Source organism: Rhamphochromis longiceps, linkage group LG11 (genome assembly GCF_057381845.1).
Source record: "Rhamphochromis longiceps isolate RC_006_pf linkage group LG11, R_longiceps_female_GT1.1, whole genome shotgun sequence".
In the NCBI taxonomy this organism is placed as follows: domain Eukaryota; kingdom Metazoa; phylum Chordata; class Actinopteri; order Cichliformes; family Cichlidae; genus Rhamphochromis; species Rhamphochromis longiceps.
In genome coordinates, this window is record NC_140567.1 from 12,826,909 (window position 1) to 12,841,557 (window position 14,649).

Consider the following 14,649-nt stretch of genomic DNA (forward strand, 5'->3'; position numbering starts at 1 on the left):
GATCTCTACAGGAATGCGCACAGCCTTAGACATTAAACATAATAACATGGATATATTTAAAAGAAAATATTAAAATATTACACTGCAAAAGTACCAATTTGGATACCAATGGATTACTTATTAAATGTATTCACCTTGCATAGTGATATCTCAATGATGGCTCTTCCAGCCAGGTAGAGTCAGGAATGGCACTTCAAGGCTCCCCCCTTTTTGTTTTTCGTTCTTAATGATGTGATGCCTTTATTCTGCAGAGATGAACTAACACCCAAATAGTTAGCAGTCTGATAATGAGCAGTAAAAAAAAACAGAAGAGCAGATGTTGCTTCCTGTATGTCCTGTAAGTAAGATCTTTATCTTGTCTAGATGTCTGCTAGACATCAAGAATGCCAAAAATAATTCAAAGAGCAGAATGGCATGTGGTTACACCCCTTCACACCTCTAAAACTGAATGCTGGCTTTTAAAAAAACAATTAAAACCCTTCATGATTTTTGCATGTAGGTTTACACCATATTTAGTTTTCCTTCTACTTAAACTTATTTAGAAAATGCACTATTTTTCAAATAATTTTCAATATGAATACATCTTTAATTTTAACAGCATAATTTCACTCACAGCTGAAAGGGCGAGTGATAACTTCTGCAATTAATATTTTGGTCTTTGCTTTGTTACATTTCACATCACAAGTTGCAGCTTTGATTAAGAAATGTGCTCGACTGATATTAGTAATTGTTCAAAGACTTCTATTCAGAGTCAAACGCAATATTACTATAAACTGGTGTTTCTATCTTGATGTCTTCCTTTTCTCGTCATCATTTTCTCTTCTTGTTGTCATTGTGGTGCATCTCCATGACATAGACCCCACATACCCGTTTCTATATACTTATTGCTGCACAACCCACTTACTCTATGAGAGATGATTGATTCTTGGAAAACACGTATGTGTGGTCTACTGCCACCTCTTGTGGTGGAAAATTAGAAAAGTGGTGCACATTTCAAAAGTTTGAATTCTTTGGTAGAATTTCAGTGACGCATAATCAAACCACATGGTCATTTTCTGAGATGGCTGTCTGAGGGGTGGGGGGTGGGGGGGTTATCGGTAGATGAATCAACAGGAAATAAGTGTGTGACATCCTGGTTAGCAGCTCACTGACCAGTTATGGCACTGCCTCAGTGCCTCAGATTGCTAAATCTGGTTGTATCTCTGTGTTTAACAGCCACTGCAGGCGATGTCATCGTTTCTGACCTATGCTGTTACATTACAATGATTTGATTTCCTAAAGACAAAGTTCACCTGGTGCAGACCAGACAAGTAATTTATCACGTAATGTTTGTCTTAAAAACACAACTGGAGAAAAAAGTAAGTAAATGTAGATTTTCTTTCAAGTACCATACAACCCATACATCATTTTCCTGCACGTTTGCTGCTTCTTCACCTTAAGTTTTTCTTTGTGTTTAAACTCGCGTTTGGGGGTGCAGTGACAACCTTTGCTGAGTTTAACAATAGTTGTTATTCATATTTTCTGAATGTTTCAAAAACATACTGTGCATGTAAATACAAAATCCCCAAATTATTTTACTCTTACATGGAAGAAAAGATTATTTCTGAACTCTTTTTTTCAAAGAATGTCAATAATATACATAGTTAGCAGTCATTTTGCACCCAGGTTGTTTTACTTTATAAGCATTACATTTTTCTGTTTCTGTTGCTCTTGCTGATGTATAATTTAAAAATAGCATTAAAAAAATCAACAACATGCAAACACCCAAAGTAAGTAAATAACCTACATTTTTAAATTTTTGTAATTTTCCTTTGTATTTGAATTACATATTGAGTTTTAATGCTTTTCAAAATATTGAATTGTGTTTTTAGGGTGTTTCTGCTTACCCTGCAACTTACTTACTTTGATTTTACAAAAATAGACTGTTTGCCAAATATACTTCTCATATAACATCTGCAAAAAGCATTCAGCTCATGAGGAATTACACAGCTCACCTTTACTTCAACTTCAGTTGAAAATAACTCACAGCTGATGAAATCTTTGTTATACTAGTTGGTCTTCCACTAATGGTCCCCTATAACAGACAACACTAATGTTCTATGGTGGAAAACAGTTAAGTATCAAATAAATAAATTAGGAACTGTCTCACGTCATATCTTGTCTTTTTTTAATAATCTCTTTTTTCATGACTTTTCATGTAAGGATTTTTTCTTTACAGTTACAAAGGGAAATATAGGAGATCATGCTCAATACACACTATTATACTCAAAATATGCAATATCAGAGATAAGAGATAAGATAAAACTTTATTAATCCCTCGGGTGGGTTCCTCTGGGAAATTCGGTTTCCAAAAGCACAGCACCGACAGAAGTTACATATCAGTGACTGTCTTAAGGAAACTACCATGTAAAATCAGGATGAGAGATGAGTATTGCAGAATATAATCACTTTCACTGGTAAAGAAATTGCAAAGCCAAGGAATCAAAAACAACAGCAGCCAAAAAAAGCATAACAAATGTGTACAATAAAGTAAGATAATATATATATTTAGTATAACCTTTGAAATACCTGCAATAATCACTGAAACAAAAAAAGAAAATCTAATATATAAAACTCTATACAGCATACTGTACATGCGTATACAAAATTGACACAAAAATACACACTGGAAAGGTTGTTCCTTATCATTTGTCAAATACCCAATATTATGTCAGAAGACACGTGAAAATTCAACATGGTGAGACACAGGTGAAGAAAACTGCTATGTGGCAAGTGGGAGTGACCAAATTAACAAAACAAATCACTGAAACATGAATAAGATATGGTCTGCAGTAATAACAGGGTGAAACATTCATGTCAAACAATCCTCCCTACACCTTCTACATGATATAAGTGGAGGTGACTTCAGAGGACTTGGAAATAACTGAGCTTCTCCTGAATGAGCTGTCTGGAAGATTCCTGATGCCAGGCACAAAATTTTTCAGCAGCTTCAAGGCCCTTCTCATAAACTTCTGTCCCACAAATGCATATATGATGGGATTCAGACAGCAGTGAGTGTAAGCAAACGCCTCAGTTACTACCACTGACAGCCTTACATTTTTGTACCAGATGGGATCATGTAGGATTTTTCCTTTTTCCTGAAGAAACTTCAAGAAACGGGAAATGTTATATGGAGCCCAGAGCAAGAAGAATGCAACCACTATGCAGATGATCAGCTTGACAATGCGGTGCTTCTTTGCGGTCCTCATGTTTACCAGTGTGGGGATGATCCTGGAGTAGCAACCTACCATCACCAGCATGGGAATCACGAGACCCAGCACATTTGTGGTGAACAGGTTGTAATGCTTCCAGACTTTCTTCTCCTCGGGATAGTTACATCCAAACTTCTGAGACTCGTCCTTTGTTTCCTGTGTGAAGATAAAATCCGGCAGAGATACAAACAAGCTCAGCGTCCAAACGAGCACGGTCAGAATGATGGCTACCCTCATTGTACGATAACGTGCCACCCTGTGAGAGTGCACGATGATTACATAACGGTCCAGCGTCATGACAACCATGAAGAAGATGCTGCTGAAGAAGCCAGTCTGGTGAGAGCCGGACAACAAACGGCACATGAAGTCTCCAAAAGTCCACTGGCCGACCCTGGCATAGTGAGAGTAGAACGGCAGCGTGAAGACGAAGAGGAGGTCAGAGAGAGCCAGGTTGAAGAGGCAGATGTCTGTCAGGTTGCTCTGATTGCGGTACTTCACCACGACATACACCACTAGTCCGTTACCTTTGGCAGAAAAAAAGAGTCGAGAATTGTATACCTTTGACACTTTCCCTCCAATGTGTAAACACAACTGTCATTCCCATAGTAGAAGACACACCTACCTATGAAGCCCAAGGCAAAAACCAAACTATAGAGAGTGGATAGAAACACTTGGCTGAAGACCTGTACATCACTGAAATTGGTAGGAGCGTAGTCGCCTATACCATTTTCATAGTCCTCGTAACTGTACAGTGTGGTCTGTTCTGTAAAGAGAGTTATTATAATTGTTTTATTAGTAGTAGTAGTAGTCTTATTTTTTGTTATTATTATTTACACACATACTACAAAAATTAACCATCCAAATTAGGTTATATTATCACACATTATCAAGCATTTTAATTTAAAAACAACAACAACAAAACTGGTGAAAAAAGTTGCAATGTAAGTTGAAGACCACTGTTGCTGTCACGTCAGTTTTTTTGAAAGGAGTTTTTTTTTCTATTTCTAAAAAAAAAAAAAAAAAAAATACCAATAGTAATCAGTTCAGCTCTGTTGTATTAGGTTTAAGTCAAGTGATAACGGAGATTATTGAGCCACCTGCTGGTTATTACAAGTACTCCAATTGTGGGAATGTGAACAGAGTTTAAACTTTAGTTCGCCATTGTAGCTGATTTTAATCCAGATCACATTAAGCTAAAAGCACAAATACCACCATAAACCTATAAACCTTAAACCACTAACCTTTCATTATGGTCTTTTTCTTTTTCTTCTTTTTCTTTTAGCATTTTGTCTTACATGGACATTTTAATTAATGGATTATTTAATATGATTAGCATCATTTTATAATAATATTTTTTACATTGTCTCAATCAGCAGATGCATGTTTGCAGATCAAAGAAAATATAAAAGGTTTATTAAGGTGAACTTCAAAGATATCGCAGCAGTGCATTTATTTCTTACACTTTTACAAACAATTTTTCGAGCACAGTGTTCTCAAATAAAATGTTATCTAGATCAAATATGGAAAGAGAAAAAAACAAGTATTTGCCGTATTACAGCATTTGAATTTAAATTCTTAAAGCAATGCATACAGACTTACCATTACACATTATAACACAAAAAAATTGTTTATACTGCAAATATCCCAAATTCGGGATTAATGTTAAAATATATTCACCTGACATAGTGATATCTCAGTGATGGCTAATCCAACCAAGTAGAGTCAGGAATTACGCGTCAAGGCTCGTTTTTTTCCCCCTCTGTTGTTGATGCGACGATAGCTTTAGATGTGGAGAGATAAATAACAGTCTTAATGCTGCAGTCTGATAATGAGTAGTACTGAAGCAGAAGTGCAGATGTCGTTTCCTGTACGTCCTTGGGTGAGATCTTTATCAGTTTAAACTCTGAGCTTACCATCTAGACACCCAAAAATAATTCAAGAACAGCACAGCATATGATTACACGCATTTTCACACCTTTAGAAAACAGCCGTTAGTTTTTGCTTAAAGGCCCAAACAGTTTGTCATTAACGTTTTGAAATGCATGTTGCTATTCGTGTTCTCCAGTTTCATAAAATGTTACTCTTTTTAAAGTTCCTTAAAGTTAAGGTAATTATTTATCTGTTTTAATCAGACAGGTTTGCAGTATCTGGTTATCTTTTGGTTTGCCACATTTCCTGTCACATTTTGCAGCTTTGAATAAGAAATGTGCACACATTAAATATTAGCATTTGTTCAAGACTTCTATCCAGAGTTAGCTTTAAGAGTTTCCTCTTAAAAAATTAATTAAGTAAAATTAATTTTAAAAAGGTTTTATTTAGCCCTGCGACAGACTGGCGACCTGTCCAGGGTGGACCCTGCCTCTCGCCCTATGACATCTGGGATAGGCTTCAGCGCCCCCCCTGAAAAGGATAAGCGGGAACCAATGGATGGATGAAGTTTTTATTTATTTATTTATTTATTTATTTAATGGGCTGCACTATTAAAAGGCAAATTAGAGATTTTTTTTACAAATTATTCTATTTTAGCTTCCATATATATATCTCTCTCTTCATATGTCTTTATTGTCGTTTTGTTTTGATTTTTTGTTTTGTATTGTTATTAAAATATTAATAATATTAAAATATTTTTTCCCTTGATCTTGGTTTCATTGTACGTCTCTGGTGCATATTTATGACTCTTTATAGAGCGATTCTTGCTATTTTATGCATGGTCTTTATCATCCTCTTGTGGTGAAAAACTCTAAAAACATGCAACTCGTGCTGTGCAGTTATATAACGTATTTACGCAGTAGTAGCTCCACGTCTATTAAAGCGCGGTGTTCTTCGAGACAAAATCGGCAGCAATGGATAGAGTCATTGAGGTGAATAAAGTTTTCTTTTCGGTGAGGAAGTGAAATTGTTTTTTCCCTGTCTAATGGAATCTGGGCAGTGTCATGATGTGTTTTTAAGAAATGGAACGATAGCCTGAATGAAGTTAACTCTAAGCTTAAAAAAAGAAAAAGAAGAAGCTGAGCATAGGTCCAAGAGATAAAAATGCTTTCCACAGTGAGATCAAAGGCATAAAAGGTCAGGACGTGTCATATTGTATGGAATGACAGGACCCAGATGCTGAACAGGGAGATGTTAATACGCAGAAAACGCACCTTTATTTTGGAAGTTGGAAAATCCAAATATGCAGAGTCCAAACAAAATCCAAATGCTGGAAAAAAATTGCAAACTGAATCCAAGAAACAGGCAGGCAAAAAGTGAGGTTACTGAAGAATACAACAGACGCCACATATAAAACCAAAGACAGACACGCCTGTAAGTGAATACATGTGCAATCAGGAGGAGGACTGTCACAGGGAAATAACATACAGGAAGTAAAATTTGGGACAAGACACACGAGATACAAGCTAATAAAGTAAAACTGGGAGTAACCCTGAGGTCAGAAAAGTTCTTAATAATCACAAAATCCAAAACTGCCACAAAAAAAGACAAAGAAAATAAGAACAGGGAACAGGAGAGGCTGGAGGACAGGGAATTTGTGTCTGTATTTCAGTCTGTGTTTTTTGTGAAACATTCTGTGTGTGTATTCAAATGTATTTATGCCTAGTATATTGTTACTAACTAACAAACAGACAGACAAACAGATCGATGACATACTTCCTCCCAAACGCTTGATTGCAGGGGAGAGAATTGCCACCAAGCATTATTAAATAAGTGTCAACAAGTCTGCTTCCCTTCAGGAACCCCTGCCCACCTTCTACTCAACGTCACAAAGAGGAAGGAAAAAGCAGACAAGGTCATAGATAACAAAAACCGCTATATAGCAGATTCTGGAGAGACACTGATCCTCGCGTTGTTCTTTGTTCTTTGCAAACAATTTCCAATCAGAGTAGTACAAGGATAGAAAAAAAATTAGGTGACAGTGTTTTGGATTCAAATCCCTACAGCAATGTGTACACCCTTAAGCTTTACACATTAAAGTGCAAACATATTTCCAAAATCATGCAAAACATCACACTGCATATATTTCAAACACTGTCAAAATGTATTCACCTACCTGACTTAGTGATATGACTGGATGACTGGATGTGTAAAGCGCTTTGGGGTCCTTAGGGACTAGTAAAAGCGCTATACAAATACAGGCCATTTACCATTTACCATTTTTGCACAGTGTACCAGGCACTCTTTTCATAATGAACTTGTATCTACTTCTTCTATCTACTTCTCCAATATTAGGGGAGCTCACACACGAGGGATTACCCTGGTTATTTATATCAACATGTTGGAAACTTGCTTTCTGGGCTCTATTTCCAGGAAACAAGTTCATCAAATTTTGAGTTTAAAACAGCTTAAAAATAAACCCTGAGTTCAGCAACTCTCAGTTCAGCAACTCTCAGTTGCTGAACTCAGAGCTTTTCTTGGAACAGGAAACTGTTCCAAGAAAAGCTCATCAGAGTAAGTTGAATCAATTCTGAGTAGTAACCCTGGCACATGGGTGAGTAGGGAAATAAAGAACCCAGCATTCACCAAGGCAACACCATTTTAATCCAATGGGCAGAGGACATGTTTAATTTTTTAATAATCATGATTATATTTAGATACATATTATAAAGACAATTAAATCTTTATAACTGTAAGTATATGTGGGTGACAGAAACTGATGATAAAAATGTGGAGAAACAGATCAGACAGATCATTGATGGACCTGTGATCTGCCCTCAAGTCCGTTTTTTAGTTAAATAAAAACAGTTTGTACTACAGTTCATGATTATTCCAGTGTTTGAGTAATTATTTAGTAACATTTTAATCTACTGATGGAATATAGCAGCCTCCCTTTTTTTAAGACAAGAATTTCTTTATTTTTGTTATTAATGGATAAGAAATGCTTAATAGGATTTCAAAGAAACTGCTTGAATTTCCCACACTGTAACCATTTTTAATCTGATCTAATGTCAGCCTTAACTGAAAAATAATGGCTCACTCACACCCATAGTCAGAATTCAGTCATTGTTTCACATTTAACTGAAAAAAAAAAGTTTTTCAATCGTTAGTTTCAACGGTAAAGGCAAGCATGTTTTAAGAAATAGTTTAGCTTTGACAGAGTTATTTCAGTAGTTTGGGGGGGATGATCTGTTTAAATAAAGACTGCAGATCGTGTCGAGAAAAATCAGGCTGTTGTGAATGAATCTGGACAGGATGACCTGCATCTAGGTCTTGATATGATATTAGTTGTGGATTTGTCCTGCTGTGCAAGACTCAGACCTGGACACAGTTTCCTTATGAGCTGCTTCCTCTTCTTCCTCTGCTTCATATCATACATTCCACATAAATATCTTTATAAACCGTTTAGTATAGCCAGTGTACCCACAGAAAGTCTACTCTTAACCTAATAAGACCTATAACTTTTATAATGTTTAAAGTAGAGTCGCTGAGTGATTACTGTATGGTCTATGGTGACCTCTTGTGGTGGACAGTTTTGACTACATGTCTACGCTTTCTCGTGGCACAAAGCATGCTGGGAGAAAAGGTTTGAATTGTCATTGCAGAATTTAAATAAAGTATTATCACCTAGAAGCTACGACTCAGACTTTGGCGGCTGTAGACCTGACATCAAACAAAATATAACAATAATAATAATACATCATATAGATAGATAGATAGATAGATGTGTGTGTGTGTGTGTGTGTGTGTGTGTGTGTGTGTGTGTGTGTGTGTGTGTGTGTGTGTGTGTGTGTGTGTGTGTGTGTGTTAATTGGAGTTCATATTGCTGTTTGTACACACGCTATGTTGTTATATTTTGTGTTTTGGTAGTAGGCTATTTCTATACGGTATTCGTAACGACGCTCTCCAGTTGGCGCTGAATGAAGTCCCGATGAGGATGATTGACATTAGATCTGCTGACGAAAGCGGGCTGAAGAGAATCTCGGCAAAGTAAGAGTATGTAGATAACGGAAATCGCTTGGGATTCCTTTCTAAATAAAAGCGTTAATGCTCTTTAAGCGCTACAAGACTGTCCTCACGCGAGGTACAGTAGGGAAAATAGCACAGTTATAACGTAGATGTTTTCTGTGGAGCTAATATATATCCCTCATTAGAGTCGCACAAAGACGGAAAGACTTTGAAATGAGCGTTTTTAAAAGGAAACCTTTAGTTTGGAAGGACATCCCGGTAGTCTTTTTAATGGTTCAGTTGACTTGACAACTTCGCGAAGGGATACGAAGATTACAACAAGTGGATATGACAAGTTACTCAGTCCGAATGACTCAGTAAGAATGTTCAGCATGGATAGACTATAACTTAAAAATAGTGAGCAATAGTGTTAATGTTGTTAGGTCGTTGCTAGCCTCCGGGGACAGTTTGCGGCTGGTATGCTTCAGCTCACAGCAGACTGACTCATCTTTGCACACTGTCACTTGTTGTGCACTCTTATAGACAGTTTTTCCCTGTTAGAGTTATACTAGAAAATTTGCCGACTATAAATTATTGTAAGTATGATGCTAAAACTCGCAGGTGACAACATCATGGTTAGCCACCGAGTCTGAGTAACAGCGCATTTTGGGAGCGAGCCCCGCTAATCTCAAATTGGAGGCAGTCTCAGCGATGAGCGCGTCCTCAAAGCCGCCTTTAGGGTAAGTAGCCCATTTCTAAACAAACACTCGACACGCCAGACTATTTACAACTCAGTTCGTGTGAGTGTTTTTTCTTCTGATTGTTTACGTAAGTTTCTGGATAATTGTAATAATGTCAGCTGGGAATTCGCCTTGGCTGAATAACAGTCTCTAATTTCTAGTCTTACTATGAAAGCCATAACCTACTAATGGGTTCGGTTCTAATGTTCCCGCGATATTATAGGGTGCTATTTGTTATAAGTTTGTTTTCACGGCAATGAATTATTGTAGATAGGCCCGTTGCCCATTCAAGTGTATATGACTGCCCAGTAATAACACACAGCCTATAGTCAGCACCGACAACAGAGAGTGTTCCAGCAGCCCAGTCTGTTTGCCACACACATAGAAAAAACCATGAGCGGCTTAGAAGCACATAATATTTTAACTGTGTCCTTGGTGACATTAATCAAGATCTGGTGCTGGAACAGCAACAACTGTGAACTGTACTTTCCAAAGGCTCCTTTTAATTGTGTAGTTTGGGTGGGGCCGCCAGTTGCATATTGAGCCTGCCATTTAAAACCAAACATAAACTAAATGCAACCTGATTATCCTACATGTTATGAGAACTTATATTAGGGCACACTCCAACAGATCATACCAAGTAACTCCTTATCATCTACTGTACATTTGAATGCCAAAACATGCTATTGTTGACGACAGAGTCCACACACTATGATTGCAGGTCTTAGTCTTTCACATGTTGTTGTGCTACAAGCGGATAAAAGTAAGTGTTTTCCACCCTAAAAGCAGTATTGCTGATTTATATTTACCAGTCTGTTTGTTTTTGTTGTCCAGGGGTAGAAAGGCAAGATATAAAAGGCCAAATTATAGCCTTCATCTGCCTATGTTTTTAATAATATGTCATAATAGTCAGTGTCTGTTTTTTTTGTTTTGTATTTTACTGGGTGGTCAGCAAAAGAAAATTAGTGTGCAATGTCCTGGTGAGCTGCTCTGTCCTTCAGCATCATTATGTGGTACTTGGGTGCTAATTATGGTCATACCTGTGTACTTGAGAGCACCTGTCGTTGACCTTGTCAATTCTGATCTAATTTAGATGAGTCATACCTTTTACTCAGCGGGACACCATAAAAATGCCATCGTCCATGTGCTGTAGTTATGTAGTAATAGTTCACTATCGTATAAACAGTAAAATGTGATGTTCTTCAGGGGAAATACCAGCAACACTTGATAGTGTTGATGAGGTGAATAAAATTTTGGTCTTTTCTTTTTTCTCCTGCTGTGACCTTTAAAGCAAAGGTTCCTTTAACCAGATACTCTTAATTACAGTGAATCCAGACTCTTAAGTGCTTGTTGGCCAAATTATAAAGCGCACAGGTCACGGAGGTAGCTGGCAGTGGAAGCAAAATGGCTTTTTATCTGCTCTTTATGTGACAGGTATTCCCATTTAAATCTACCTTGACAACTTTTGTTCTGTGATCTCTCTTTCGTCATCACACAGGGAGTAGCTACTTTACTACGTAGTGCCGCCCTCGTGAAACACAGCTCATAAAACTGCATTAACATGCAGCACAGTCAAACAGTCTGGGAAGAGACCGTTGATTGTTTTTCTTCTTTTTTTTCTTTTTTAAACTTTTGTACCTGGCTAGTGAAATCTGAGCATGTGCATGTTTGATTGTGTATCAGTGCTTACAAAGCCTGTTTTTATCAGTAGTGCAAAGTTGGACTGAATAAGGCCTTAGTTCCTAAGCTTTAAAGAAAGTCTAATTAGGCATGAATATAACGTTTGATTGTTGTTGGCTTATTTTGTGCTTGTTTTTGTTTGTTTCTGTAATACTGTGAGGTCTGCAGTTTACAATATAAGATGTATAGATGACAGTTGTTGTGTAAATAAAATGAAATTGAATTGAATAATAGAAACAAATGATTTCCCAGTGAGAACGTTACAAAAAGTCAGGATGAACATTCGACAACATGTGTCCTCGTCTGAAGCAAAATAGTTTTCATTACTTAACCTCACCCTCTTTTTTTAGTGTGTGTTCATTGTATTTATACCAGACTAGTCCTCTTTCTCGAAGTCTTAATGAGCACACTGGTGTTTTCCTCTGCATGTCTGGACCTGGGGTGTTTGTGTGTCAGTAAGCGACTGCCTCTGTACTTGTTTGTGTGCCGAGCGAGGTTGAGAGCAGAAGCGTCTGTTTAATATGGCTTTATTTCATGGTCTTATGGTTAGTACACGACCCCACAGAAGCAATAAGGAAACAGCAGAGTGGCTTAAATAAATGGAGAATTAATTAAAGCAGAACCACTAAAGTAAATTACAAATTTACAGAATTCCCCACTTGTTTTTTTCTTTTCTTCCATCCTTCAAAGTGTTTTACTGAGGTGGTAGAAGTTTAATAAGAATTCTTTTCTCTTTTCTTGAGACGCCGTTGATGCATGTGACGTCAGAACCTTGTGAGTTTACTTTGGTCACATGGTTCAGTCCCCAGTAACAATCATCCACCCAAACCTCACATTTGGTCCCACTTATTAGCTGTTCAAAGGGCCTCTTGAAGCGCAAAGAGCAAAAAAAATAAAACAGCCTTACCATCGTCAACGTCCAGATTTGTGCTGCCATGTGCTTCATCGCTGGTGGGCCACACATCCTACTTTAAACACATCTGCAGTTTTTTTGGTTTATTTGTTTTGGTGCCCAATCAAAAACACACCCCCAGGAAGATGGGGTTGGAGATTTTACAGATAAATTCTGTATGCATGCATACAAATACACACACCCAGAGGTAATTACTGCATGCCACGCTGCCTGTCCTGTTCTATGTGGATGTCTGTGTGAGCTAATAAGTGATGTACAGTGGGGCAAAAAAGTATTTAGTCAGCCACCGATTGTGCAAGTTCCACCACCTAAAATGATGACAGAGGTCAGTAATTTACACCAGAGGTACACTTCAACTGTGAGAGACAGAATGTGAAAAAAAAATCCATGAATCCACATGGTAGGATTTGTAAAGAATTTATTCATAAATCAGGGTGGAAAATAAGTATTTGGTCAATAACAAAAATACAACTCAATACTTTGTAACATAACCTTTGTTGGCAATAACAGAGGTCAAACGTTTACTATAGGTCTTTACCAGGTTTGCACACACAGTATCTGGTATTTTGGCCCATTCCTCCATGCAGATCTTCTCGAGAGCAGTGATGTTTTGGGGCTGTCGCCGAGCAACACGGACTTTCAACTCCCGCCACAGATTTTCTATGGGGTTGAGGTCTGGAGACTGGCTAGGCCACTCCAGGACTTTCAAATGCTTCTTACGGAGCCACTCCTTTGTTGCCCGGGCGGTGTGTTTTGGATCATGTTGGAAGACCCAGCCTCGTTTCATCTTCAAAGTTCTCACTGATGGAAGGAGGTTTTGGCTCAAAATCTCACGATACATGGCCCCATTCATTCTGTCCTTAACACGGATCAGTCGTCCTGTCCCCTTGGCAGAAAAACAGCCCCATAGCATGATGTTTCCACCCCCATGCTTCACAGTAGGTATGGTGTTCTTGGGATGCAACTCAGTATTCTTCTTCCTCCAAACACGACGAGTTGAGTTTATACCAAAAAGTTCTACTTTGGTTTCATCTGACCACATGACATTCTCCCAATCCTCTGCTGTATCATCCATGTGCTCTCTGGCAAACTTCAGACGGGCCTGGACATGCACTGGCTTCAGCAGCGGAACACGTCTGGCACTGCGGGATTTGATTCCCTGCCGTTGTAGTGTGTTACTGATGGTGACCTTTGTTACTTTGGTCCCAGCTCTCTGCAGGTCATTCACCAGGTCCCCCCGTGTGGTTCTGGGATCTTTGCTCACCGTTCTCATGATCATTTTGACCCCACGGGATGAGATCTTGCGTGGAGCTTGGAGTCTGACTGTTTGAGGCTGTGGACGGGTGTCTTTTATACAGATGATGAGTTCAAACAGGTGCCATTCATACAGGTAACGAGTGGGGGACAGAAAAGCTTCTTACAGAAGACGTTACAGGTCTGTGAGAGCCAGAGATTTTCCTTGTTTGAGGTGACCAAATACTTATTTTCCACCCTAATTTACGAATAAATTCTTTACAAATCCTACCATGTGAATTCATGGATTTTTTTTTCACATTCTGTCTCTCACAGTTGAAGTGTACCTCTGGTGCAAATTACTGACCTCTGTCATCATTTTAAGTGGGGGAACTTGCACAATCGGTGGCTGACTAAATACTTTTTTGCCCCACTGTATATGAAGAGAGGTCTCGCCTAGCTACAGTCAAAAACGTTCGTTACTTTGAAGTTGTGTCCGCTGAACTCAAATGCCATTCTTACTGTTTGACTGTTTGCATAGCATTTGAATGCCATTTGTGTTGCACACGTATAGATAGACTAAGAGTAATCTAAGCTAGCATACTGTATGTCTTTTCCTAGCTGGTGTCTCAGATGATTTTAAGACAGAAGCAGACGTAACCTTTCCAAACCTCACACCCACTTCATAAAATATTAAGGTTCATGTGGTCGGCCACTAGCTCAGGGCTGCTGACTAAGGGAGTTCCCTTCTTTTTGTCTTTGCTCGGAAGCCTATACAGTGCGCATATTTAGCAAAGGGCGTACATGGTAACAGCTGGACGTTATTTTTATGATGAGTTAAATTTAACTCATGAAAGCTGAGATGGGAGAGAGAGGGTTGCGTTTGAGGCTATGCGTTGTTGGCAGTAGTGCAGTATGTATCTGGTAATGTCTGCATCTAGCTCTCAGGCCATCC

The 14,649-nt window shown here is 38.3% G+C and overlaps 2 protein-coding genes across 7 annotated transcripts in view; one reads left to right on the top strand and one right to left on the bottom strand.

The window, feature by feature from the left end:
* Positions 1-2,715: 2,715 nt before the first annotated feature.
* On the bottom strand, positions 2,716-6,534 carry LOC146658651 (C-C chemokine receptor type 3-like). The gene is made up of 4 exons (XM_085421715.1): positions 6,395-6,534; positions 4,929-5,031; positions 3,874-4,014; positions 2,716-3,775 (listed from the first exon to the last, which is right to left on the bottom strand). Exons 2-4 carry the CDS (start codon positions 4,933-4,935, stop codon positions 2,880-2,882), a joined length of 1,044 nt encoding a protein of 347 aa, XP_085277841.1. The 5' UTR covers positions 4,936-5,031; positions 6,395-6,534; the 3' UTR covers positions 2,716-2,879.
* A 2,888-nt stretch (positions 6,535-9,422) lies between these two features.
* cobl (cordon-bleu WH2 repeat protein) overlaps positions 9,423-14,649 on the top strand; it is a 69,441-nt gene continuing 64,214 nt past the window's right edge. For 5 of the 6 annotated variants that reach the window (XM_085422345.1, XM_085422354.1, XM_085422351.1 and 2 more), the window contains exon 1: positions 9,424-9,868. In XM_085422345.1, coding sequence (XP_085278471.1) covers positions 9,840-9,868 — 29 coding nt within the window. In that variant the 5' untranslated portion in view covers positions 9,424-9,839. Of the gene's footprint in view, positions 9,869-14,649 lie in introns of all 6 variants that reach the window. The other variant, XM_085422346.1, reaches the window with a different exon arrangement.